The sequence below is a fragment of the Poromitra crassiceps genome, assembly GCF_964638095.1.
Source record: "Poromitra crassiceps genome assembly, chromosome: 11".
Classification (NCBI taxonomy): Eukaryota; Metazoa; Chordata; class Actinopteri; order Beryciformes; family Melamphaidae; genus Poromitra; species Poromitra crassiceps.
In genome coordinates, this window is record NC_139643.1 from 40,992,285 (window position 1) to 41,012,035 (window position 19,751).

Sequence of the window (19,751 nt, forward strand, 5' to 3'; positions counted from 1 at the left end):
ATACAGGTACAGCAGATGAGAAATCTGTCCCAGCACGTAGTAGAGATGACAAGAACCTCAGGCAGCCCCAGCTCCCACCCACCCACCCACCCACCCACCATGTACACACAAGAGCACAGACTTAAGCAATTGTGCTACAGCTTTCCCGGGTGGGTCAGTGGACCACCAATGAGAGCGCAGCTGAGGGTCACGGCGGGGTCATCATGTGACTCATACATAAGAGAGGAGAGAGAGAGAGAGAGAGAGAGAGAGAGAGAGAGAGAGAGAGAGAGAGAGAGAGAGAGAGAGAGAGAGAGAGAGAAAAGCATGGCTCTGCAAACCACAACAGACACTTTGCAAGAGCTGAGTGTTAAAATCACAGTGGTAATTTGTAGACTGCGGCGCTGTCCGTTACTGTAATTATCAGCTCACTGGGGAGAAAAGACAAGCTGGGGGGGAGAGAGGAGGAGGGGAGGGGAGCAGAGGAGAGGAAAACGAGCTGACAGGATAGTAGAAGAGAGGAGAAGAGTTTGTGGAAGAGGAGGAGAGAAGAAGGGAGGATGATACATTAGCCAGCTCTGCCCTGTAATTAGAAGAAGATATATGAGCTGGAGAGAGGAGGCATGTTGGGACACTAGGGGGGGGATGCCAGACCCTCTACGCACACGCTCACAAGATGGAGCACACCTTGTGCAGCAGTGAACCTGCCTTTTAGAAAATAAGACCCAACTGAGATCCATGCTACAAAACTAAAGCCATATTAAAGATGGCCTTTAAAGAAGCTGACAAACAGGTTTGTCGGTGTGCTATTGAACAGGTGCAGTCTGCATTTGGGGAACTGAAAGTTAAACTCAACACAGTAATGAACACTGAAAGATTCAACATGTACTTGATGACCTAAATTCTGAATGTACTTCTGCATAATTATAATATATCATTTCAATCCCAGGCTTGGACATTCCCCTGAGTGCTGACAGATTGAGGGATGCCAAACGCATGGAGTAAAAAAAGGTGACAGACATCAACAGGTCAGAAACAAAACCAGTCAAAATCATCCACTTGAGTGTCCCTATTTTGGGATTAAAAACGATGACCGTCACTTAAAAGGTGACTAAAGTTTGCATCCCTGCAGATTACGATCTTTTGACGCTGTACTCGGTGAGCAGTTTGAACAATGTGTTTTCCAGGCAGAACTCGGCCCCGCGGGGATCAACAAGTTTGAACACGCGCTGATTAATCACGGGCCTGCATTTTTAATCCAACCTCAGAATACATCACAAGAAACGTGACATCACCTCTTCTCCCGGCCAATCAGGGCCAAGTGATGTCAACAGGTTCAAACAAGTCTGGAGAGATGACAGTGGATCAACTGATCTCCGGCACACATACATACAGAAGCTAACCGAACGTGTGTCTTCAGCCAGCAGCACTGCCTTTGTCCCCCATCTGAATGCTCTGTGCGTCTCGTCTCCTATCACAAACTTTGCATTTTAGGAGTCACATAAAAATTGCTGTAAGATTCGCTCTCTGCAAAGTGACTCGCTGTGAAATGCAACACACCTAAGAGGGCTTAGGGCTGAAATATGCTGATGAAGTTGGGAAAATCTGGCAAACAAACGTAAGGGCAGAGGTGAGTGTGTGTGTGTGTGTGTGTGTGTGTGTGTGTGTGTGTGTGTGTGTGTGTGGTGGGGGATCCCACCCAGTCTCCCCACATCCCCACCCACTCTCCATCTCTGATAAGAGCTTAAAGTGAGTCAAACCAGGCAGCTCCAGGATAGACAGCCAGACACCTCCAGTGTTAGCCCAGATAAGCTTTTCATTGGAAAACAACAAGTGGACAGAACCAGGCGGGAAAATAACACCGCACACTGCAATCCTGACAAGGCGCGCAGCAATATCCGTCGTGAACTGATTCGGAGTGCTTAACTTTTGGTTTTACAATTTTCTTCAAGAGTAATTCTTAAAGAAATTTGTAAAAAGCACCCAACATTTAATGTCGGGTGCTTTGGTGTCACCACTGGCCCTATAGGACAGTACTGAGAGCTTGGAAGCAGTCCTGGGCGGGCAATGACTTGACCCACTCTGTGGTACACATCAGTACCATGTCTTGTCTGACCCAATCCAGAATCTGAGTATCATGCTACCTACGATGATGATTGGATTGATATAGACTAACCATATGTTACAGGTGAAGATGCAACTGCATTTTGAACCCTGAATGGATTCTTTACATGTGTATTTTAATCACTAGAGGTAATCCACTGGAGGTAAGCACTCAATCAATAATTTGCTATCACAGTAAACTGCCATTATAACTTACAGTGGGATCTGGAAATGTCAGATTGTAGTCCTGCACTCTTCAAAAAAATGTGTGCCAGACAAAAAAAGCACCCTTGTTTCTCTATTGACCCTGGTTGGTTACTCACCTCACATGCGTTTGAGAAGCATGCATGGCCAAACTACGTGACTGAACATCCATTAAAACTGCTTATCTGCATAACATAGTTAAAAAAAGGGGTAGAGTGTAGAAAGAGAATGACGACACCATTAAAGGGACATAAATAGAGCGATGAGTCAACATGATTTAGTCCTGAAAATAAAACGTGTGATGATGACGTCATATGACAAATGAGTCATCACTAGAGCTCGACCGATATTGCTTTTTCAATGGCCGATGCCGATGCCGATCTTTAGAGAGCAGGGCGGCCGATGGCCGATATATAATGCCGATTATTATTATTTTTTTCATTCGATAAAATACAATTAAAATAAACTCCTCAAAAAAAGTTCGGAAACGTTAATTGGCTCGATTATTTTTCCCCTTTAATAATACCAATTGGTATTGTATTTTATATCGTTGGAAAGCCTGATTAGTCACCTTTACAACAGGGTACAACTTGTAAGGATTGTGCATTCGTGGAATGAGAAACACAGCTAAACGTGTGGGTAGCGCCCCCAAAAAATGTGCCAAAATCTCCTGCAATATTCTTCTATTGGTATTTTTTTTTAAAGAAATCTAGTAGCCTAGATTTCCATTATCCATTCATGCACATTGAAAATCGAATATAACATTATACTGTAGGCCTACATCTAATATAAGATGTTATCTTAGCCATTACAGTAACATGTTTCTGATTATTCTTTTTATTAAATAGAAAAATACATTGGGTTATGCGGTATATATTTCAGTAGTGGCTGGTAGGCTATAGTGAGAGAGCAGTATGTCAGATAACTCATTCATGCACTGTTCTATACATTAACAATAATAATAATAATAATGTAACTGTTTAGATTTGCTGTCATTTGATGGGAGAAGTGTGTTTGCAAAAGATGATGGTGAGGTGAGTGATGAAACCGTTACAGTAGGCTCATGGGTGCATGAGAAGACTCACATTCCTAGCTTTCAAAGCTCAATAGCCTATATACTCTCACTAACTCTTATACGTTTACTGTCTGTAACGCTATGATTGCAGCCAGGGGGATGCATGTAGCCTACTGTGAAACGCTCGGGTTGATAAGAATGACAACATAACGTAGACGCAAGCCAGTCCAATCGTCCGCCTGCGACGAGTCAATCCAACATTATTTACAGCAGGTTGCATGAGCTCAAAACTTTTTCACGCATTAAATAACAACTGTCCCAAGACATGTTTTCGTATGTTACGTTTGTATGAACTTTTGACAGGCTCGTGTAGACTGTATAGGAGGAATGCTACGCTATCTCATTAAACAGTAAACACACACGCGAGCGCGCACGCACACACACACACACGGAGCTATTTAGCCTACTACTAGGAAGCTGTTCCTTCAGCAAGACACTGTTGACAAGTAGCGTTAACGCTAGCTTTTGGACTCCCCCTTGTTGAATCTCTAACCCACATTAATGCAACCTGCTGTAAACGTTGGAATGACTCGTCGCTTGAGACAAGTTGAGCTGTCTTGCGTCTGGTTGTTTCAGTTAATGACATGCGTCCCTCCGCAAATTGCAGGCCGCAATCAATGTTAACGTTACAGACCGTAAACTTATAAGAGTGAGTGAGAGTATATGTTGAGCTTTGAAAGCTAGGAGTGTGAATCTTACCGTAGTTTTCTTAGTTTAAGATCTAGCAAGCATGTATCAGAGTGAGTGAGGACTCCACACTCCTTTGAACAGACACCGCAGCAAAGCCAAGGAAGGAGGAGGGGTGAAGGGGGAGGGGTGAGCAGCCACACTGTAAATACTTGTAAACCGGCCTTTCTCCGTGGAGTTTAACACTACAATGTTAGTTTCTTCCAGCTAGGAACCCCCGCTAAATAATAACAATAACAATAATAATAATAATAATAATAATAATAATAATAATAATAAATAATAATAATTGTAATAAAAAATCGGCCTTGTGAGCAAGAGGCCGATGCCGATTAATTAAAAATGCCAATAATCGGCCCCAATTAACTCATTCAGTGCCAGCCACTTTTGGAGAACGGATGCTCCCAGTGCCAGAGTTTTCAGAGCGTTTTCAGTGATTTCTCGAGGCCCACAGAATATTGTGTGATATTACTATGTAAACACCGAACACGCACAAGAACGAGCTGGCTCTATTGTATCATCAGCAAAAAAAAGTTTATTGATACCATTTTCCGTTCTTTAGTTATGAGCCGGAGAAGATAGGTTGTTTTCAGCGTTTTCAGGCTTTTCAAATTATTAGCTGAGATAATCCGCCTTTTGTGAAATGCAGCATTTCAAGCACATTCACTGAGTCTGAAGATAATATTTTCTGATGTAGTGACGTAGTTGTTGTGTGATGCCCTGCGTGCACCACCCCCCTCCCCCCCTCCCCCCGTAAACTCCTCCCCACACTGCACACAGCCTCACGCAACCATTATATTTTCGGAGTGCTGCGTTTGTGTGCTGCTGTCGGCTCTCAGCGCCACAGCAGGGAAGAGCCAACCCGGATTGCTGAATGGTTTGGCGTCAGGGGCTGCTTTCCTGTCTGCTAATCGGGTGGAGAAACTATACAGACAGACAGACAGACAGACAGGGACAGAGGGGCTCAGTTGTGAGCGCGGATTGACTCCTGTTCGGAGCCAATGTCAGCTCCCGCGACAGAGCAAATGGCTCTGGGAGCATGCATCGGGTTGTCTTTGATCCACGGCTTTTAGGCTGTTTCTCGGACCTGTCTCTAATCTGGACTGCACCGAGCAAGCACTGTCGCCACCTAATGAGTCCGTAAAATAGGTTATACACCTCCAATAGCTACTATAGTTGTACAGGAGCTGCGGAAGGCTTTGATCGACGTCCCACCGTCAAAAAACGCATTGGACGTCGAAGGACGTCCGTGGCATTCTACGTCACTATTTAATTGGACGTCGAAGGACGTCCATGGCATTCAATGAGTTAATCGGCCGGCCGATTAATCGGTCGACCTCTAGTCAGATATGACTTGAATGCCACTTGTAAAATAAATCACCCACAGTGATTGACGACAGTCCGACCACTATTTTGACTGGGCGGCTTTATGTAGCCTAATAAAGGCGAAGCGCTCATTTTTGGCACATTGCCACCCCTCGTTGTCGGAATGGACTCCGTTAAAACGGCATGTTTTTTGAAGTCTCCAGATTTGTCGCTAACGTGATGCAGCCAATTCTATTGTGTGAGGCAGCCATTTGAGGCAGGCAGTGTTGTGTGACTGTGCGTCCCCACTGCGGAGAGGATAGGAGCTGACTGACTGATAGGCTATCAAACTTTTGTGGGGAGAAATACATTTAAAACTAGTCAGATATGACTTGAATGCCACTAGTAAAATAAATCACCCACAGTGATTGACGACGGTGCGACCACTATTTTGACTGCCTCATTTTTGGCACAATGCCACCCCCTCGTTGTCGGAATGGACTCTGTTAAAACAGCATGTTTTTGAATGGAGTTTGGTTACAAATTCGCTAAAGCTGTTTCCTATCACATTTCTTGTTTTCGATACATGCTACCGCGTTGCGTCTGCGACCATGTGCTGAGCGACACTTTCTAATAAGTATAAATTAAGCTTTAGAGCTCCTCCCCCCCCCCCCCCTACTATTACTGTTACATATGACATGGCATGGATGAAGAGCCAATCAAGGCAAAGCTACAGTCTATATATGCCGAGGTGCAGGACTGGTCTAAAGACAGGAGTATCCAGATGTTAGATGGCGATGGGTCAGGGGGAGTGAGGGGGCGGGGCGTCGCTCCATGCTCCCACCGAGGAGTATGGAGGGGAGCTCCGAGGGGAGCGCGTCAAGGGGAGCGGCGACTGGCTCGGGGCGGGGGGGGGGCGGGAAGTCGCTCCATGCTCCCACCGAGGGGAGCATGGAGGGGAGCTCCGAGGGGAGCGCGTCAAGGGGAGCGGCGACTGGCTCGGGGCGGGGGGGGGCGGGAAGTCGCTCCATGCTCCCACCGAGGGGAGCATGGAGGGGAGCTACGAGGGGAGCTCCGAGGGGAGCGCGTCAAGGGGAGCGGCGACTGGCTCCCCCTTGCCCCGCTCGCGCCTCGGGGCCCTGCCCGCCAGGGCGTCGCGAGGTGCCGCGTACTCGGCGATGTTGGGCAGCCCGTGTGCCACGCAGCAGTTGAGCGCGCTGCGCGAGATCCTCATGTTGTCGACCTCGTGCCACCTGTTGGTGTGCCTGTCGAAGCACTCCACGCTGTTGCAGGTGCTCTTGCCGTCGTAGCCACCGCACACCAGCAGCTGGTCGTCCACCACCTCGATGCCAAAGTTGCTGCGCGGACTCAGCATGGCGGGCATGGCGCTCCACGTGTTGGTCAGCGGGTTGTAGGCCTCGACGCTGGTCAGGCGGTTGGTGCCGTCGTAGCCGCCCACCGCGTAGACGCGCTGTCCGTAGGCGATGACGCCCAAGCCGCGGCGCTTGCTCTTCATGCGGGCGATCATCGTCCACTGGTTGGTGTCTGCGTTGTAGCACTCAGCTGTATCGACACAAAATACCTCAGTGAAACCGCCACAGATGTACACCTTGCCGTGGAGCACCGTGGCGCTGGCGTCGCTCCTCCGCTCGTTCATGTGCTCGAGCAGAGTCCACTGGTTGGTCTGAGGATCATAGCGCTCGGCGTTGTGGTGCCGGTTGTGTCCGTCGTTGCCTCCCATGGCATAGATGTTGCCATTCAGTACTGCCACACTGACAAAGCAGCGTTTATCATGCATGGGCGCCACCTCCTGCCAGGTGCGGGTACAGAGGTCGAACTTATGCACAGTGCTGAACCGCTCAATGGAGTCGAAACCGCCAACACGGTACACAGCGCCATCGAGGAAAACGGTGCCGTGGTAAGCCCGGGGAGGGTCCTCAAGGTTTGCTACATCGACCCAGAGGTCGGCACGGGGATCATATACCTCAATTTCACTGGTTGGTTTGTGGCCGCTCCAGCCTCCGATAGCCAACAGGATGCAATGAGGCAGGCGCGGGCGAGTCAGATTGGCCACCTTAGCATCGATGTCTCTGTTGGCGGTGACATCATGCATGGCTCTCTCCGCGTCAATGATGACCGGCGTGCATGCCGCATTTTCCTTAACCAGACTGTTGTTCTTCACCTGGTTGATGAAGTAGTTGGTGTCCATCAAGGCCAGGCGGATCTTGGGCAGCAGCACGGAGATGTGACTTTTACGCTCCTCAGGCGAGTGGGCGATCCAGCGGAGCATGGCCTCAAATGCCCTGCTCTCCTGCCTCACGTTCAGGTCGTCCCGCCCCAGGATGTCCGCCAGCTGCTCCAGAGAGAGTTCCAGGAACTCCTCGGAGACCGTGGCGATCTCCTCAAAGTTGGCCAGGATGAAGAGAAAGGCCTTGCCACTGAGGTCCGGGCAGTAGAGGTCCACCACCTTAAAGGTGTCAATGGAGTTCTCCGGGGAGAGCTGCGCCACCAAGAATTCACAGCAGGCGCGTATGACGCCCATGACACCAAGGTAGTGCGCTGCTTGCAACAGCTCCTTCACGTTGCCCTTGGTCACGTGGACAGTGCGGATATAGATGTATTTTATGATTAGTCGCACCATGTTGGCCGACACAGGGTGGGGGATGTCGTAGATGTTGTCCTTGGATGTCAAGCCTTGGGTGAAGAGAGAGCGGAAGTATTCGCTGCAGGTGCAGAGGATGATCTTGTGCGTGTTGAATTCAACGTCATCGACTCTGATCACTGCGTCACACAGTGACCCCTCCACACGCAGCTCATTAAGGACTGAACTTGCTTTTTCTTCATACATATTGTTTGACATACCTGTCTCAGCTTAGCGATCCTACCCTTATATACTTATCACCGATGACATCGCTGCTGATGTGAGAATGTCCATGACATCATCGGTGTCTATGACAAATCAACTGCGGACAGAGAGGCGTGGTGATCATCAGTGAGATCATAAATCCTTCTCTACTTATGCACAGAGCCATTGTGACATAATCAGTGATGTCACAAATCCTCATCACCAATTATGTCACTGTTGAGTCACTGATGTTTCAATGTGTATGCTCTCTCTGACATCACCGGTTATTAAATCCTCATCACTATCGTGTCTATGCATAAGTTACATCTGTGATGCTAGGTGTCATCTGTGACATCACTGCAATGTCACAATGTCTATGACATCATCTGTCACAACCCCTTTACAGAGAATGTGCCTAGCTAAATCCAGAGCCACTGTGGCTAAATCTAGCTAAGCACTGGCCACCAGGCCGAGCTGTCTGCGACATCCTCTCTTTTTACATCAAGGAAGGAACAGCTCACCCTAAAATCCAAAATATATATATTCCCTCTCACCTGTAGTGCTATTTATCCATCTATATCGTTTTGTGTCAGTTGCCTGAGATATCGGCCGCAGAGTTTCTGCCTTCTCTCCAATACAATGGACCCGGATGGAACTTGGCTTGTGGTGCTCAAAGTGCCAAAGAAATACATTTGATAAACTCATCACCGTTGACAATGACTTGTAACGTGGTGAGTGGGATGCTGTTCAACCTGCCCATCCTAACTATGCAATTCCTGGATTGTGAGTCCGTCCAACCCACACACACTACCTGATACCAAGACCACTAGTCTGTGGAACAAACAGCCCCAAACAAACACATACAAAACACTAGCTTTGTTCCTTATCCCATAATCATTTTATGGCTTGGAAATCGTTTTTATAGGAGGGCCAGGTGTGACGCTTGCGTGTGTGTGTGTGTGTGTGTGTGTGTGTGTGTGTGTGTGTGTGTGTGTGTGTGTGTGTGTGTGTGTGTGCTTGTGAGAGAGAAAGAGAGTCGAAAGACATGAGTGCAGACTGGGTGTTTCAGAGTGTGATATAAATGTGTGAGAAAGAAAGCGTATTTTTCAATTGTCAAGTGTGTAATATGTAAGTGTGTGTGTGTGTGTGTGTGTGTGTGTGTGTGTGTTCACAGTCACACACACACACGTCAGGGGCCCCTCTGTCTTCAGTCAGACAGGGATTTCTTTCAGCGCTGCCAGTAGGTCATCGTCGGCAACATACCCGTCTGTGCAAGGCTACAAGTTAGAGCTGAGCTCAACACGCCTGACCTGAGCTCCCTGACAGCCAACAGAAGAGGCTTCACTCCACTCACATCATCAACACAAGGCTACAGCCAACCAAGTCCCATGTGTGGATAGATGTATGTGACCCTTCATCCATCCACCCATCCACCCATCGCATCATCGTATCTGTTATTCTTCTTCCAGTATTCTCGGGTCACAGGCCCTGTCTGCCCTGCACCCCACCCCAGATACTGAGCAGCTAAAAGTGAAATTGAAAAGATCTTTAACTGGACTGAGTGAGTCATCTCTTGCAACATTGTCCTTCTCAACTGTGACTCAGGTATCGAGACAGTAGAGAGAACATAATCTGACCCTCATGCTCTCAAACCACAGAGACTATCAGGAAGCCTCCTAGTCATGGCCTAGTATTACTGTATGTGGAGACACATCTGTGTGTGTGTGTGTGTGTGTGTGTGTGTGTGTGTGTGTGTGTGTGTGTGTGTGTGTGTGACACACACATGCTCTCACACACACACACACACACACACACACACACACACACACACACACACGTTTGTTTGTTTGTTTGTGTGCATGCCTGTTAATTGCATGTTACCACATTGGCCTCTCATCACTTTAATGTAATCTAATCTAAAAAAAATGTTCCAGCAACATGGGGAAGTTATTTTACCATTGTGGCATACAACAAGCCCAGAACTGGAGACAGTTCTGGAAGGGGCTAGCTAGCCTGCAACATAAACAGTTGTCGGTGGTGTGCCAAACCATATCCAACAACAAAACTCTTCTCAGAGTGACTCTGCTAAACTTTTATCAAATGTGTGTCCAAGGCCTAGTGTGGATCCGTTTAGGGGGCTTGATGTGGAAACGCTTGGGAATCCCTGCGCTAGACTGCATACGTCTGTTATCATAAACATTCGACAGCAAATTAGTGCTCTACGTTACATAAAGCCAAGATTGGTCGATGATAGCTAGCTAGTGTGTTTTACTTGCTGGTTGACTTGATTTAGGCTGCTATTATATTGCCATGCACTCAAACTATGCAACCAATGCAAAACAATCAAGTAAGTTGCAACAATGTTGCAAAATTAGCCGCACTGACGCGTGGCAACAACATTACAATGTTGCAAAAACATCCCAGATCCCGCTGAACCGATGTGGATGTAGACTTCATTTGTAATGGGCATGCTGAAACGAGCCCGGGCTGTTCCAAAACGGTGTCAAACCAGCCTTTTTCCCCCCAAGAGCTTCGTGACAGAGAGGGAAGAATCCCCTCTTCCAAATCATCACAACCCGCATGGTCCGTAGTAAGAAAAAAAAAGAATCGCTGTAAATTGCAGAAACATGATGAAACTGGCGCACAGCTAGGGTAATACAAATCTTGCGTTTCACGAACCAGCACCCCTTTTCATAAAGGGAGCAAAAAAAAATCTTCGATTAGTTGGAGTCTGTTCTCTATTCTCTACGAGTTGTTCCGACCATCAAGAAGACTGCATTCCGTTACGGGACGACCATGTGAACTTCTCTTTTTCCCCAGATCGCCATCTGCTCATCTTGTGCCACATTGCAAGCTCTCCACACTCACCTTGCTTTTCACTTCCACTGCATTACAATCCGAAAATCGCAAAGGTTGCGACTTATTAAAGCTCCGGTTCATTTTTGTGTGTGGTTGCAGTAAAAAAAAGTTGAGCAGCGTTTGCCCACTGAAAATAAATTAGCTTTGGTCCAGTCTCTGGTTTAAAATCCCTCTGTTTCGGCTCCGACGTCAAAACCTTGTTTTCTCCTTGCGCTATTTCAGCTCCTCGAATCTTTTAATGTGTTCCGTAAAGCATTTGGGAGAACTTGGGAAAATAAGAGGCGAGCAACTCGCCGCCTTGACTTGGGGGAGTGAGTTAAGTTTTGAAATGACATCAGCCCTCCTAAAAATGGGATCCAATGCTGCCTTCAGATGCTGCTCGTAAAGTTCGTAAGTCGAAATAAGACGATCGACAATCTCTTTTTCCTTGCATTTTGCATTTTGGAGACATATTTAATGCTAAGAGAGGTTATTGCCTTGGTGTTTTAAACACAGTGAGAGCATTGACCCAACATGCTGTAATAATAAAGCCATTCAGTAGACAGTGACCCCTTTTTATTTTGTATTTTTATTAGCAACCACTGCTGCAACATAAACGGCTCCTGTGTAGTAGAGCCCCTTTCAAAGCAGACATTTATTTGCAGATGTTTAGCTACTACTAATAGGTTTAGACAGACCTGCATCCACCTGAATAGTATCTACTATTGCTCCTGAAGTCTACGTAGAGTTGTTGACTCGCTCTCTTGACTTGAATTATAAGAGTAACCTGGACAACATTTAAGACGGCAGTGGGGAAAGTCATCATGTTAAATTACACGTTAAATTATTAATAGCCTGCCTACGGGGGGGGTGAGGGGGTAGACTTTTCTCTTATCACTTTCTTCGGTCGTTCAAGTGCGCTCAATTAGTGGTCTTGATATTTCCGACAGCTCATGAAGGCAGCATAACGCACCGGTCCTCCCGTGCGCCAGAGGACGCATTTCTCCTCCAGGGTCCAGCCCAAATGTTTCCATAATCACAGCCCATTGCTGCTAGTTTACTCAGGATTTTAACTTTTCAAATTAGGTTGGATTAAAACTACAGTCACTTCTGCGTAAGCCTACATAAAATTGTTAATTGCGGAAAACCAAAAGCAAATTAAAACATCATTCCGAGATCCATCAAAATTAAGTAGCCTATTATATTTTAAGTTGTATTTAGTACTTTTAGTTGTATTTGAATGAAACATATGAGATGAGGTTATTTTCATTGTTCCTGGGCAGGCACAATAGTTCACCTGCTTTAACATAAATTGGGTAAACACAAAAGTCCTCGTAACTTCTATTTTAAAGGACATTCAGTTCATTTTAATTTATGGTGATAATAATCTTTATATAAAAGGGAGTAAGTGGGTTCTGTGATTCTGGTCACGTTTTTGGTTAGCCCTTTTCATGAGCGATTTTAATTCAGCTCATACGACCTGAATACAGCGTCCTTTGACAGACCAGCAGTGTAAAAACGTGTCGACCGGGGTCGGCGCAGTCGACGCCGGCGCCATCTTGAAGTGTTGTTTAGAAAGGATCAACCCCGGTAGACCAGTTTATGAAAAATAATTAAAAATGTTTATCAGCCTCCCTGACTTTCAGAACCCTAGTGCGATTGACTGCAAGACTGTCCGGTGACGGTGGGTAAGTTTGAAATTTCGGTGCGATACTTGTAAAGTGTGCCTTCTTGGACAACCTTTTTGTGGCTTGAGGGGATAATTGTGAACCCCAGACTGCCAGTCTGTCAAAGGACGCTGTATTCAGGTCGTATGAGCTGAATTAAAAGCGCTCTTGAAAAGGGCTATAGTTTTTGGTTACACTCGAGCAATTTACCCCACCCTGACCACGCCCCCAGCCAGCTACCCCACCGTTTATGACGAGACAGCGACTCAACTTATAGAGCAGGTGAGGCCACGCAGCAGCTGAGCTGCGGGCAAGGCCGTGCAGTGGCTGAGCTGCGTATGCGAGCCCGCGCAGCGGGTGAGCCTATATTATACATAAAATTGCCAAAGTGGCATCTTTCTGTCTGTCTACATTTTTGGGCCGCGATTTTGGTCACGTTTTTGGTCTCACATTGTGAGATTTGTGATGATTTTGGTCAGTAATGATGTCACAATATCTATGCCATCATCAGTGATGTCACTCGAGCAATCGATGATGTCATCAGTGATGGTCACTCGAGTAATTGTGATGTCACTGATGATGTCACAATCAGTGATGTCACTCGAGCACTCAATGATGTCATCAGTGATGGTCACATCACGTATGCTCTGTCACTTCCTGTCCTTTGTGAGGCCACGCAGCAGCCGAGTTGCGTATGCAAGCCCGCGTAGCGGGCGAGCTGCGCACGCGAGATGAGATGCCTTGTGCATTATAATACCTCATCTTACATTAATACTTATATTAATTATCTCTGCTTTACAGTGGAATTCAAGAGCCAAGTTATTAATCATGCATGATGCACCCTTTCAGATTGAATTATGCATTTTGCACTCGCAGTTATTTGCTGGCTAACAAAGACCCCAACTGCATTTGTGTTAAGCTGTGGTCAGGTGAATTCATTCGCAGACACTTGATGGCTTGAACACTAGGCGCTTGGTAACTAGAAACGGCAACAGGCAAGTTTGGAGACTGAAGGCTGTTGCAAAGTCGATCGGAAACTGAATTTACAATCGGATATCGAAGATAAGGCAGAACTCACTCTTATAGCTCCAGAACACGACATCACTTTACATTATGAAACTCACCGGTAGCGAGCACACTCAAAAACGGGGGAAAAACTCACTCGGGTGCAAGGCAAGGGGGCATTCTCTATCCTAGTCCGAGCAGATGCCCTCCTCTCTCGCCACAAGAAGAGAGGCATCTTAACAAGGAGTCATTATGCCAAATAACTAGTTGCCATGCTGCCATGCCATAGAATTAGTTGCCATGCCATTTCATGCCATAGATCTAATCGCCATGCCATTTGTGAATAAAGCTCGCTTGTTAAATACTACCCACTGGTCTCTCATGATTGAAATGTTGGTCTTGACCTAGTTTCAAGATGAAGACCAGTCACGATACCTCACATCACAATAGGCATCAGCTCCCAGCCTAAGTCAAGTGTAATCCTAGTGTGACGTCAAGCGTAATCCTAGTGTGACGTCAAGCGTAATCCTAGTGTGACGTCAAGCGTAATCCTAGTGTGACGTCCGCTATGACGTGTGACTCATCACCCCATCCTCAATAGCGAATCAGCCCGTCAACACGCCATGACGTCGGTAATGACCAGAGATGGGCAGTATTTGAAATACTTGTATTTGAAATATGTATTTCAACTACTTTTTTGTATTTTGTAATTTGTATTTGGCTGGGCAGAGAAAAATGAGATGTAATTTCTATCAAGATACTTTCAGATCTTGTATTTTGTGTATTTCAAATACATAAAATACATTTTTCTTTTTATTCTCAAATTGACAGCACGTAACAGAATGTGAGTTGCCAGATCTGCATGAACTGTATAAACAGCGGTGCCTCAGGAGGTCCCTGAAGATCATCAAAGACACAAACCATCCCCACAACAGCCTGTTCTCCCTGCTACCCTCAGGGAGAAGATACAGGGTTCCGAAAGCACGCACAAATCGCTTGAGGAACAGTTTCTTCCCGCAGGCCACGAGACTCCTTAACATACACAAATAGTGTAGTAGCCGCACTGTACCGTACCGTAGCTGCTACCACTACGTATGTCTAACGTTTAATTGTATGTTTAATAAGGAATATGCTATTTGCACCTGTATGTCAAATACGCCGAATTTAAAATGCCGAGTTTAATTGTATGTTTAATAAGGAATATGTTATTTGCACCTGTATGTCAAATACGCAGAATTTAAAATGTTTAAGCACGTCTAAAGTATGCACCCGACACGTGCACCTATGTGCAGTGAATATGCCACTGTCTCTGACTTGTCTTATCACTATACTGCCTTATGCTTGTTGTGTCTCTTGTTGTTTTTGCACCCATATGCCCTGTTATATTTGTTATATTTGTACTATTTGCACTATGTTGTAAACGGAGTCCACAGCACAAGAATTTCACACGTGATACTTGTACCATGGAGTGACAATAAAAATCTTGAATCTTGAATCTTGAATCTTGAATCTTGACACATGTAAACATTGACACAGGTTTAAACTAAAGATGGAGAAATTAGTTGTACTAAAAACAACTAAGTGAACTAAACTGAAACCTGATATGAATAAACAGAGAAATTACTTGTACTAAAAAACAACTAATTGGACTGAACTGAAACCTGATTTGAATAGGAGAAATTAGTTGTACTAAAAACAACTAAGTGAACTAAACTGAACTGAAACCTGATATGAAAAGATGGAGAAATAAGGTGTATTGAAAAACAACTAACTGAACTGAAACCTGATGTGAAAAGATGGAGAAATTAGTTGTACTAAAAACAACTAAAGCTGCGTTCACACCGACCTATTAAAGTTTTTCGCTGGCGTCGAGTTTACATACAAAGTCAACGCAAACGAGCGATTGAGCGTATATTCGCCCGGGAGAAAAATCGCTGGGTGTCCGAGCGGCAGAGACAGAGCGATAGGGAGAAAATACGCTCGTCGCCCGAGATGAAATATCCCAACTCGAGTGAAAATACGCTGCCATCAGTCGCTCGTTGTTCAACGCTGATTGGCTGCCGTGTGAGAGGAGAGCGAGTCAAGGATCACACTGGCTTGGAACAAACCACTGGTTTATTGTGTGGCAACAAACTGCATTGACAGGCTGACAGCTGACATGAAGTGAAGTCTGTACTAGCGGTATGGAGCTCGCATTAGGAGCACGCTGATAGGCTTAGCTTGTAAACAACGACGCAGGCTCGTAGTGGACAAACAGCATGACATTGCGTAACGTTATATCCCCCACATGTCCGTCAATTCGTGTGCCTGTTGATGAGCGATTTAAACAGAGCGACAGAGCGTTTCCAAAGGGTTGAATCAAGCGACAGAGCGAAAAATAAATATCTCGGTGTGAACACAGCTTAAGTGAACTAAACTGAAACCTGATATGAATAGATGGAGAAATAAGTTGAAAAAACAACTAACTGAACTAAACTGAAACCTGATATGATTCAGAATAGATAGAGAAATAAGTTGTACTGAAAAACAACTAACTGAACTAAACTGAAAGCTGATATGATTCAGAATAGATTGAGAAAGAAGTTGTATTGAAAAACTAACTAACTGAACTAAACTGAAACCTGATGTGAATAGCTGAAGAAATAAGTTGTACTGGAAAAAAACAACTAACTGAACTATACTAAAACCTGATATGAATAGATTGAGAAATAAGTTGTACTGAAAAAAAACCTAACTGAACTAAACTGAAACCTGATTTGAATAGGAGAAATTAGTTGTACTGAATAACAACTAACTGTCATAAACCTGATTTGAATAGATGGAGAAATTAGTTATACTGAAAAACTATAACTGAACACCAAAGTACCCTAATGAAAATCAAAAATGTCTTTCTGTTGCTACAAGGATGTCTGAGCTTCACTGTGCATAATGATGGCTGTGCAGATTTTGACACTAGAATGGTGTTACCACTGCTGATAGTGGAAAGTTGTATTCAGTGAGTGATTGTTCTTTAGTAATTATGTTCTAGATAGCCAGGTTGTTTTGGATTTTGTTTATGAAGCAGAAGGAGGGGAAGTCATTTTAAGGATCTAAGGATTTGAACAAGAGTCCAATTTCATGGAAGGCCTTTTTTGTTTGAGATGCAGTTTCTCATCGCTCCTCTCACCGATTCACAATTTCACAACCTTAGACAGGATGTGCATCAGGGCATTCAATTCCTGAAATGTAACCTTTTCTAGTTGTATAAATATGTTTGCACGTTAAATAAATACTGTGACGACAAGTTACTGACATGGTGGTGAATGTGAAGTTGTTTAAAGGGGACCTACTATGCCTTTTACCTATTTCAGTTATTTATATATTGTGTTATGATGTCAGATATCTATGGCTAAACATAGTCAAAGTTCCAAAACTTGAGGTTAACATGCAGAAATGCTGCCTTTAAGTCAAAAGCCCTCACAGAAGGTGATTAACAGCTGAGGTGAAGGAGAAATTAGTTCTACTGAAAAACAACTAAAACTAAAATGGAAGAACTGCAGTGTGTTAGGGAGTACACATACTGTGACAGAGGACTAAAGAGAGGATTTACTGTCTAAGGAAACCAGAAAATGTCACTTTTGAATAGCTGAAATCAGAGAATTAGGACATTTTCCTTAAAGAAATGTCTCTAAATGATTAATAGATCATCAAAATAGGCAATTAATTTAATATTTGGCAATTCATCTATGAATTGACTAATCGTTGCAGCACATTATAAAATGTATTTTCATGTATTTTCAAAATACAAAATACGTATTTGTATCTCAAATACATTTTCAGACAGGTATTTTGTATTTGTATTGTGATACATTTTTTGAGCAAGTATTTGTAATTTGTATCAAAATACTTTATGATGTATTTTCGCCCATCTCTGGTAATGACGTCAATGCCGAGGCTATAGGCTATGACGTGGCAGTACTTATAGCCATGCTCAGCGCGTCATCATCCTCTTTCCCTGATCCTTCTCCTCCATGGTCGCTGTACCTGGGCTGATCGTATCCCATCCTCTGAAGCTGTGTTTCGCCTCCCCACCCACCTCCCCAGTCCACCACCAATGTCTTGACTCCTGAAGAATCGCCTACGGGGGGTGATTCTCTATCCTAGTCCGAGCAGATGCCCTCCTCTGTCGCCACAAGAGGAGAGGCATCTTACCACGAGGCAAAGAGTTCAGAAGTGAGAAAAAGACAGCACACCAAATGTCCTTTGACAGGTTTTAATGCGTCATCATTCTGGACAGTATTCAGCCAACAGGCCTTCCTCAGCATTGTTCATCACTTTACATTATGACATCATTTGGGGCACCAAAAATGTACCACATTGGGCTTGGTGGGCCGTGGGGCCAATGCTTGAAAATCAATTAGCGTCATTAGCGCCTGGGTGTCTTTATATCAATGGATTCTATCCGAGAAAAACAAATGATTCGTCTAATCTGTGTGATTGACAGGAGAGATGATCAGAGGGGCGGACTTTGTACCAGTGTGACTGATGAATGGGTGGAGTTTGTCAGTGAAGGTGCAGCCACTAAAAGAGTAGATAAGAGCTGCAGCATCTACGTCATAAAAGGAGACCAGACCCTTCTCATAATCCACAAACACCCCCACCTTCTGAGGTGTTTTCACAGGGAGGGGCTTAGGACGAAGGCCAGTGGAAACATGATACTCACTTCCACTCAAACCAAATGTCCAGTATCCACTGATGGGACACATTGAGATTCCTAACTTCCTGTTGACCGACCCTCTGGCCACTCCTAAATTCCAGTCAGTCGTCCCTTTAACCTGAACCTCGTAGTAAAATCTTCCTGAAGAGAAGCTCTGCTTTCCTAAAACAGCGTACCAAGGATAAAATCTATCTGGGTTGTCTGGGAGATTCTTCTCTACAGCACCATACTTTACTTGTTTCCCTTCATCAGACAGAATGAGATTGGCTTGAGCTGTATCAGGATCCAGAATCACATCCACTGCATACTGCTGGGCCCTCTTCAACTCAGCTGGAGCATCAGCACTCAGTTGAGTCCCAGCTCTCCTCACAGACCCGATATATAAGCGAGGGACACCGACCTCTGTCCAGTCCTTGGTGGGTGGAGGAGTGTTCAGGGATGGGAAGCTCTGGAGGAGGTGGAGGTGGTCTTCAGTGCATGAGAGCTGCTCCACCTCAGCGGCTCTCTTCATCAGCTCAGAGATTTCCTGTTCCAGTTCTTTGATGAAGCCTTCAGCCTGTTTCTCCGTCGTTTCCAGCTTCTCTTCGATCATATCAATGTATTCTTGGTATGCCTCAGTTTGAGTTGAAATTAACTCAGCCTTGAAGCGAGCAGGGCCTCCCTTCACCTCACATCCAGGGGTCTGCAGAAAGTCGAAGATCGCCTCAGTGAGAGCCATCTCATCTCCCGCATCTTCCCTGTTGAGCTTTAGTGAGGTTATGATCGCCTGAATCTTCAGTCGTCTCTCCTGGATCTTCTGCTGAATTTCAGCCTTTGTCTTCCGCAGCTCCGCCTTCTTTCCTTCACATGCTTCTTTCAGAGGGACATATTGATGTGACTTGTGGTCTGATTCAGTGCAGGACTGACATACACACATCTGGTCCATCTTGCAGAAGAGCTCTAGTGGTTTATCATGCTTCTTACACAACCTGCCTTCCAGGTTCTCTACAGGATCCATCAGCTTGTGTTTCTTCAGGCCTGTCATTCTCTGATGAGGCTCCAGGAGGTTGACTGAGTCTCAGCTATGAAGGTAATGATGTGGTCAGTAATGATGTCACAATGTCTATGACATCATCAGTGATGTCACTCGAGCACTCGATGATGTCCTCAGTGATGTTCACTCGAACAATTGTGATGTCACTGATGATGTCACAAAGTCTATGACATACAGTGATGTCACTCGAGCCATTGTGATGTCATCATGTCGTCTATGACATCATCAGTGATGTCACTCGAGCACTCGATGATGTCATCAGTGATGGTCACATCACCTGTGGCGAGGCCACGCAGCAGCTGCGCTGCGTATGC

At 45.3% G+C, this 19,751-nt stretch overlaps 1 protein-coding gene and 1 pseudogene across 2 annotated transcripts in view; both read right to left on the minus strand.

Moving 5' to 3' along the window:
- The window catches only part of pard6gb (par-6 family cell polarity regulator gamma b), a 54,714-nt gene extending 43,350 nt beyond the window's left edge, over positions 1-11,364 (minus strand). Inside the window, exon 1 of the mRNA XM_083646232.1 lies at positions 11,067-11,364. Coding sequence (XP_083502358.1) covers positions 11,067-11,138 — 72 coding nt within the window. The 5' untranslated portion in view covers positions 11,139-11,364. The remainder of the gene's footprint in view (positions 1-11,066) is intronic.
- Positions 6,414-8,201, minus strand: LOC310785705 (kelch-like protein 10 pseudogene; annotated as a pseudogene). Its single transcript has one exon. The product of its transcript is annotated as a kelch-like protein 10 pseudogene (transcript).
- Positions 11,365-19,751: the final 8,387 nt, after the last annotated feature.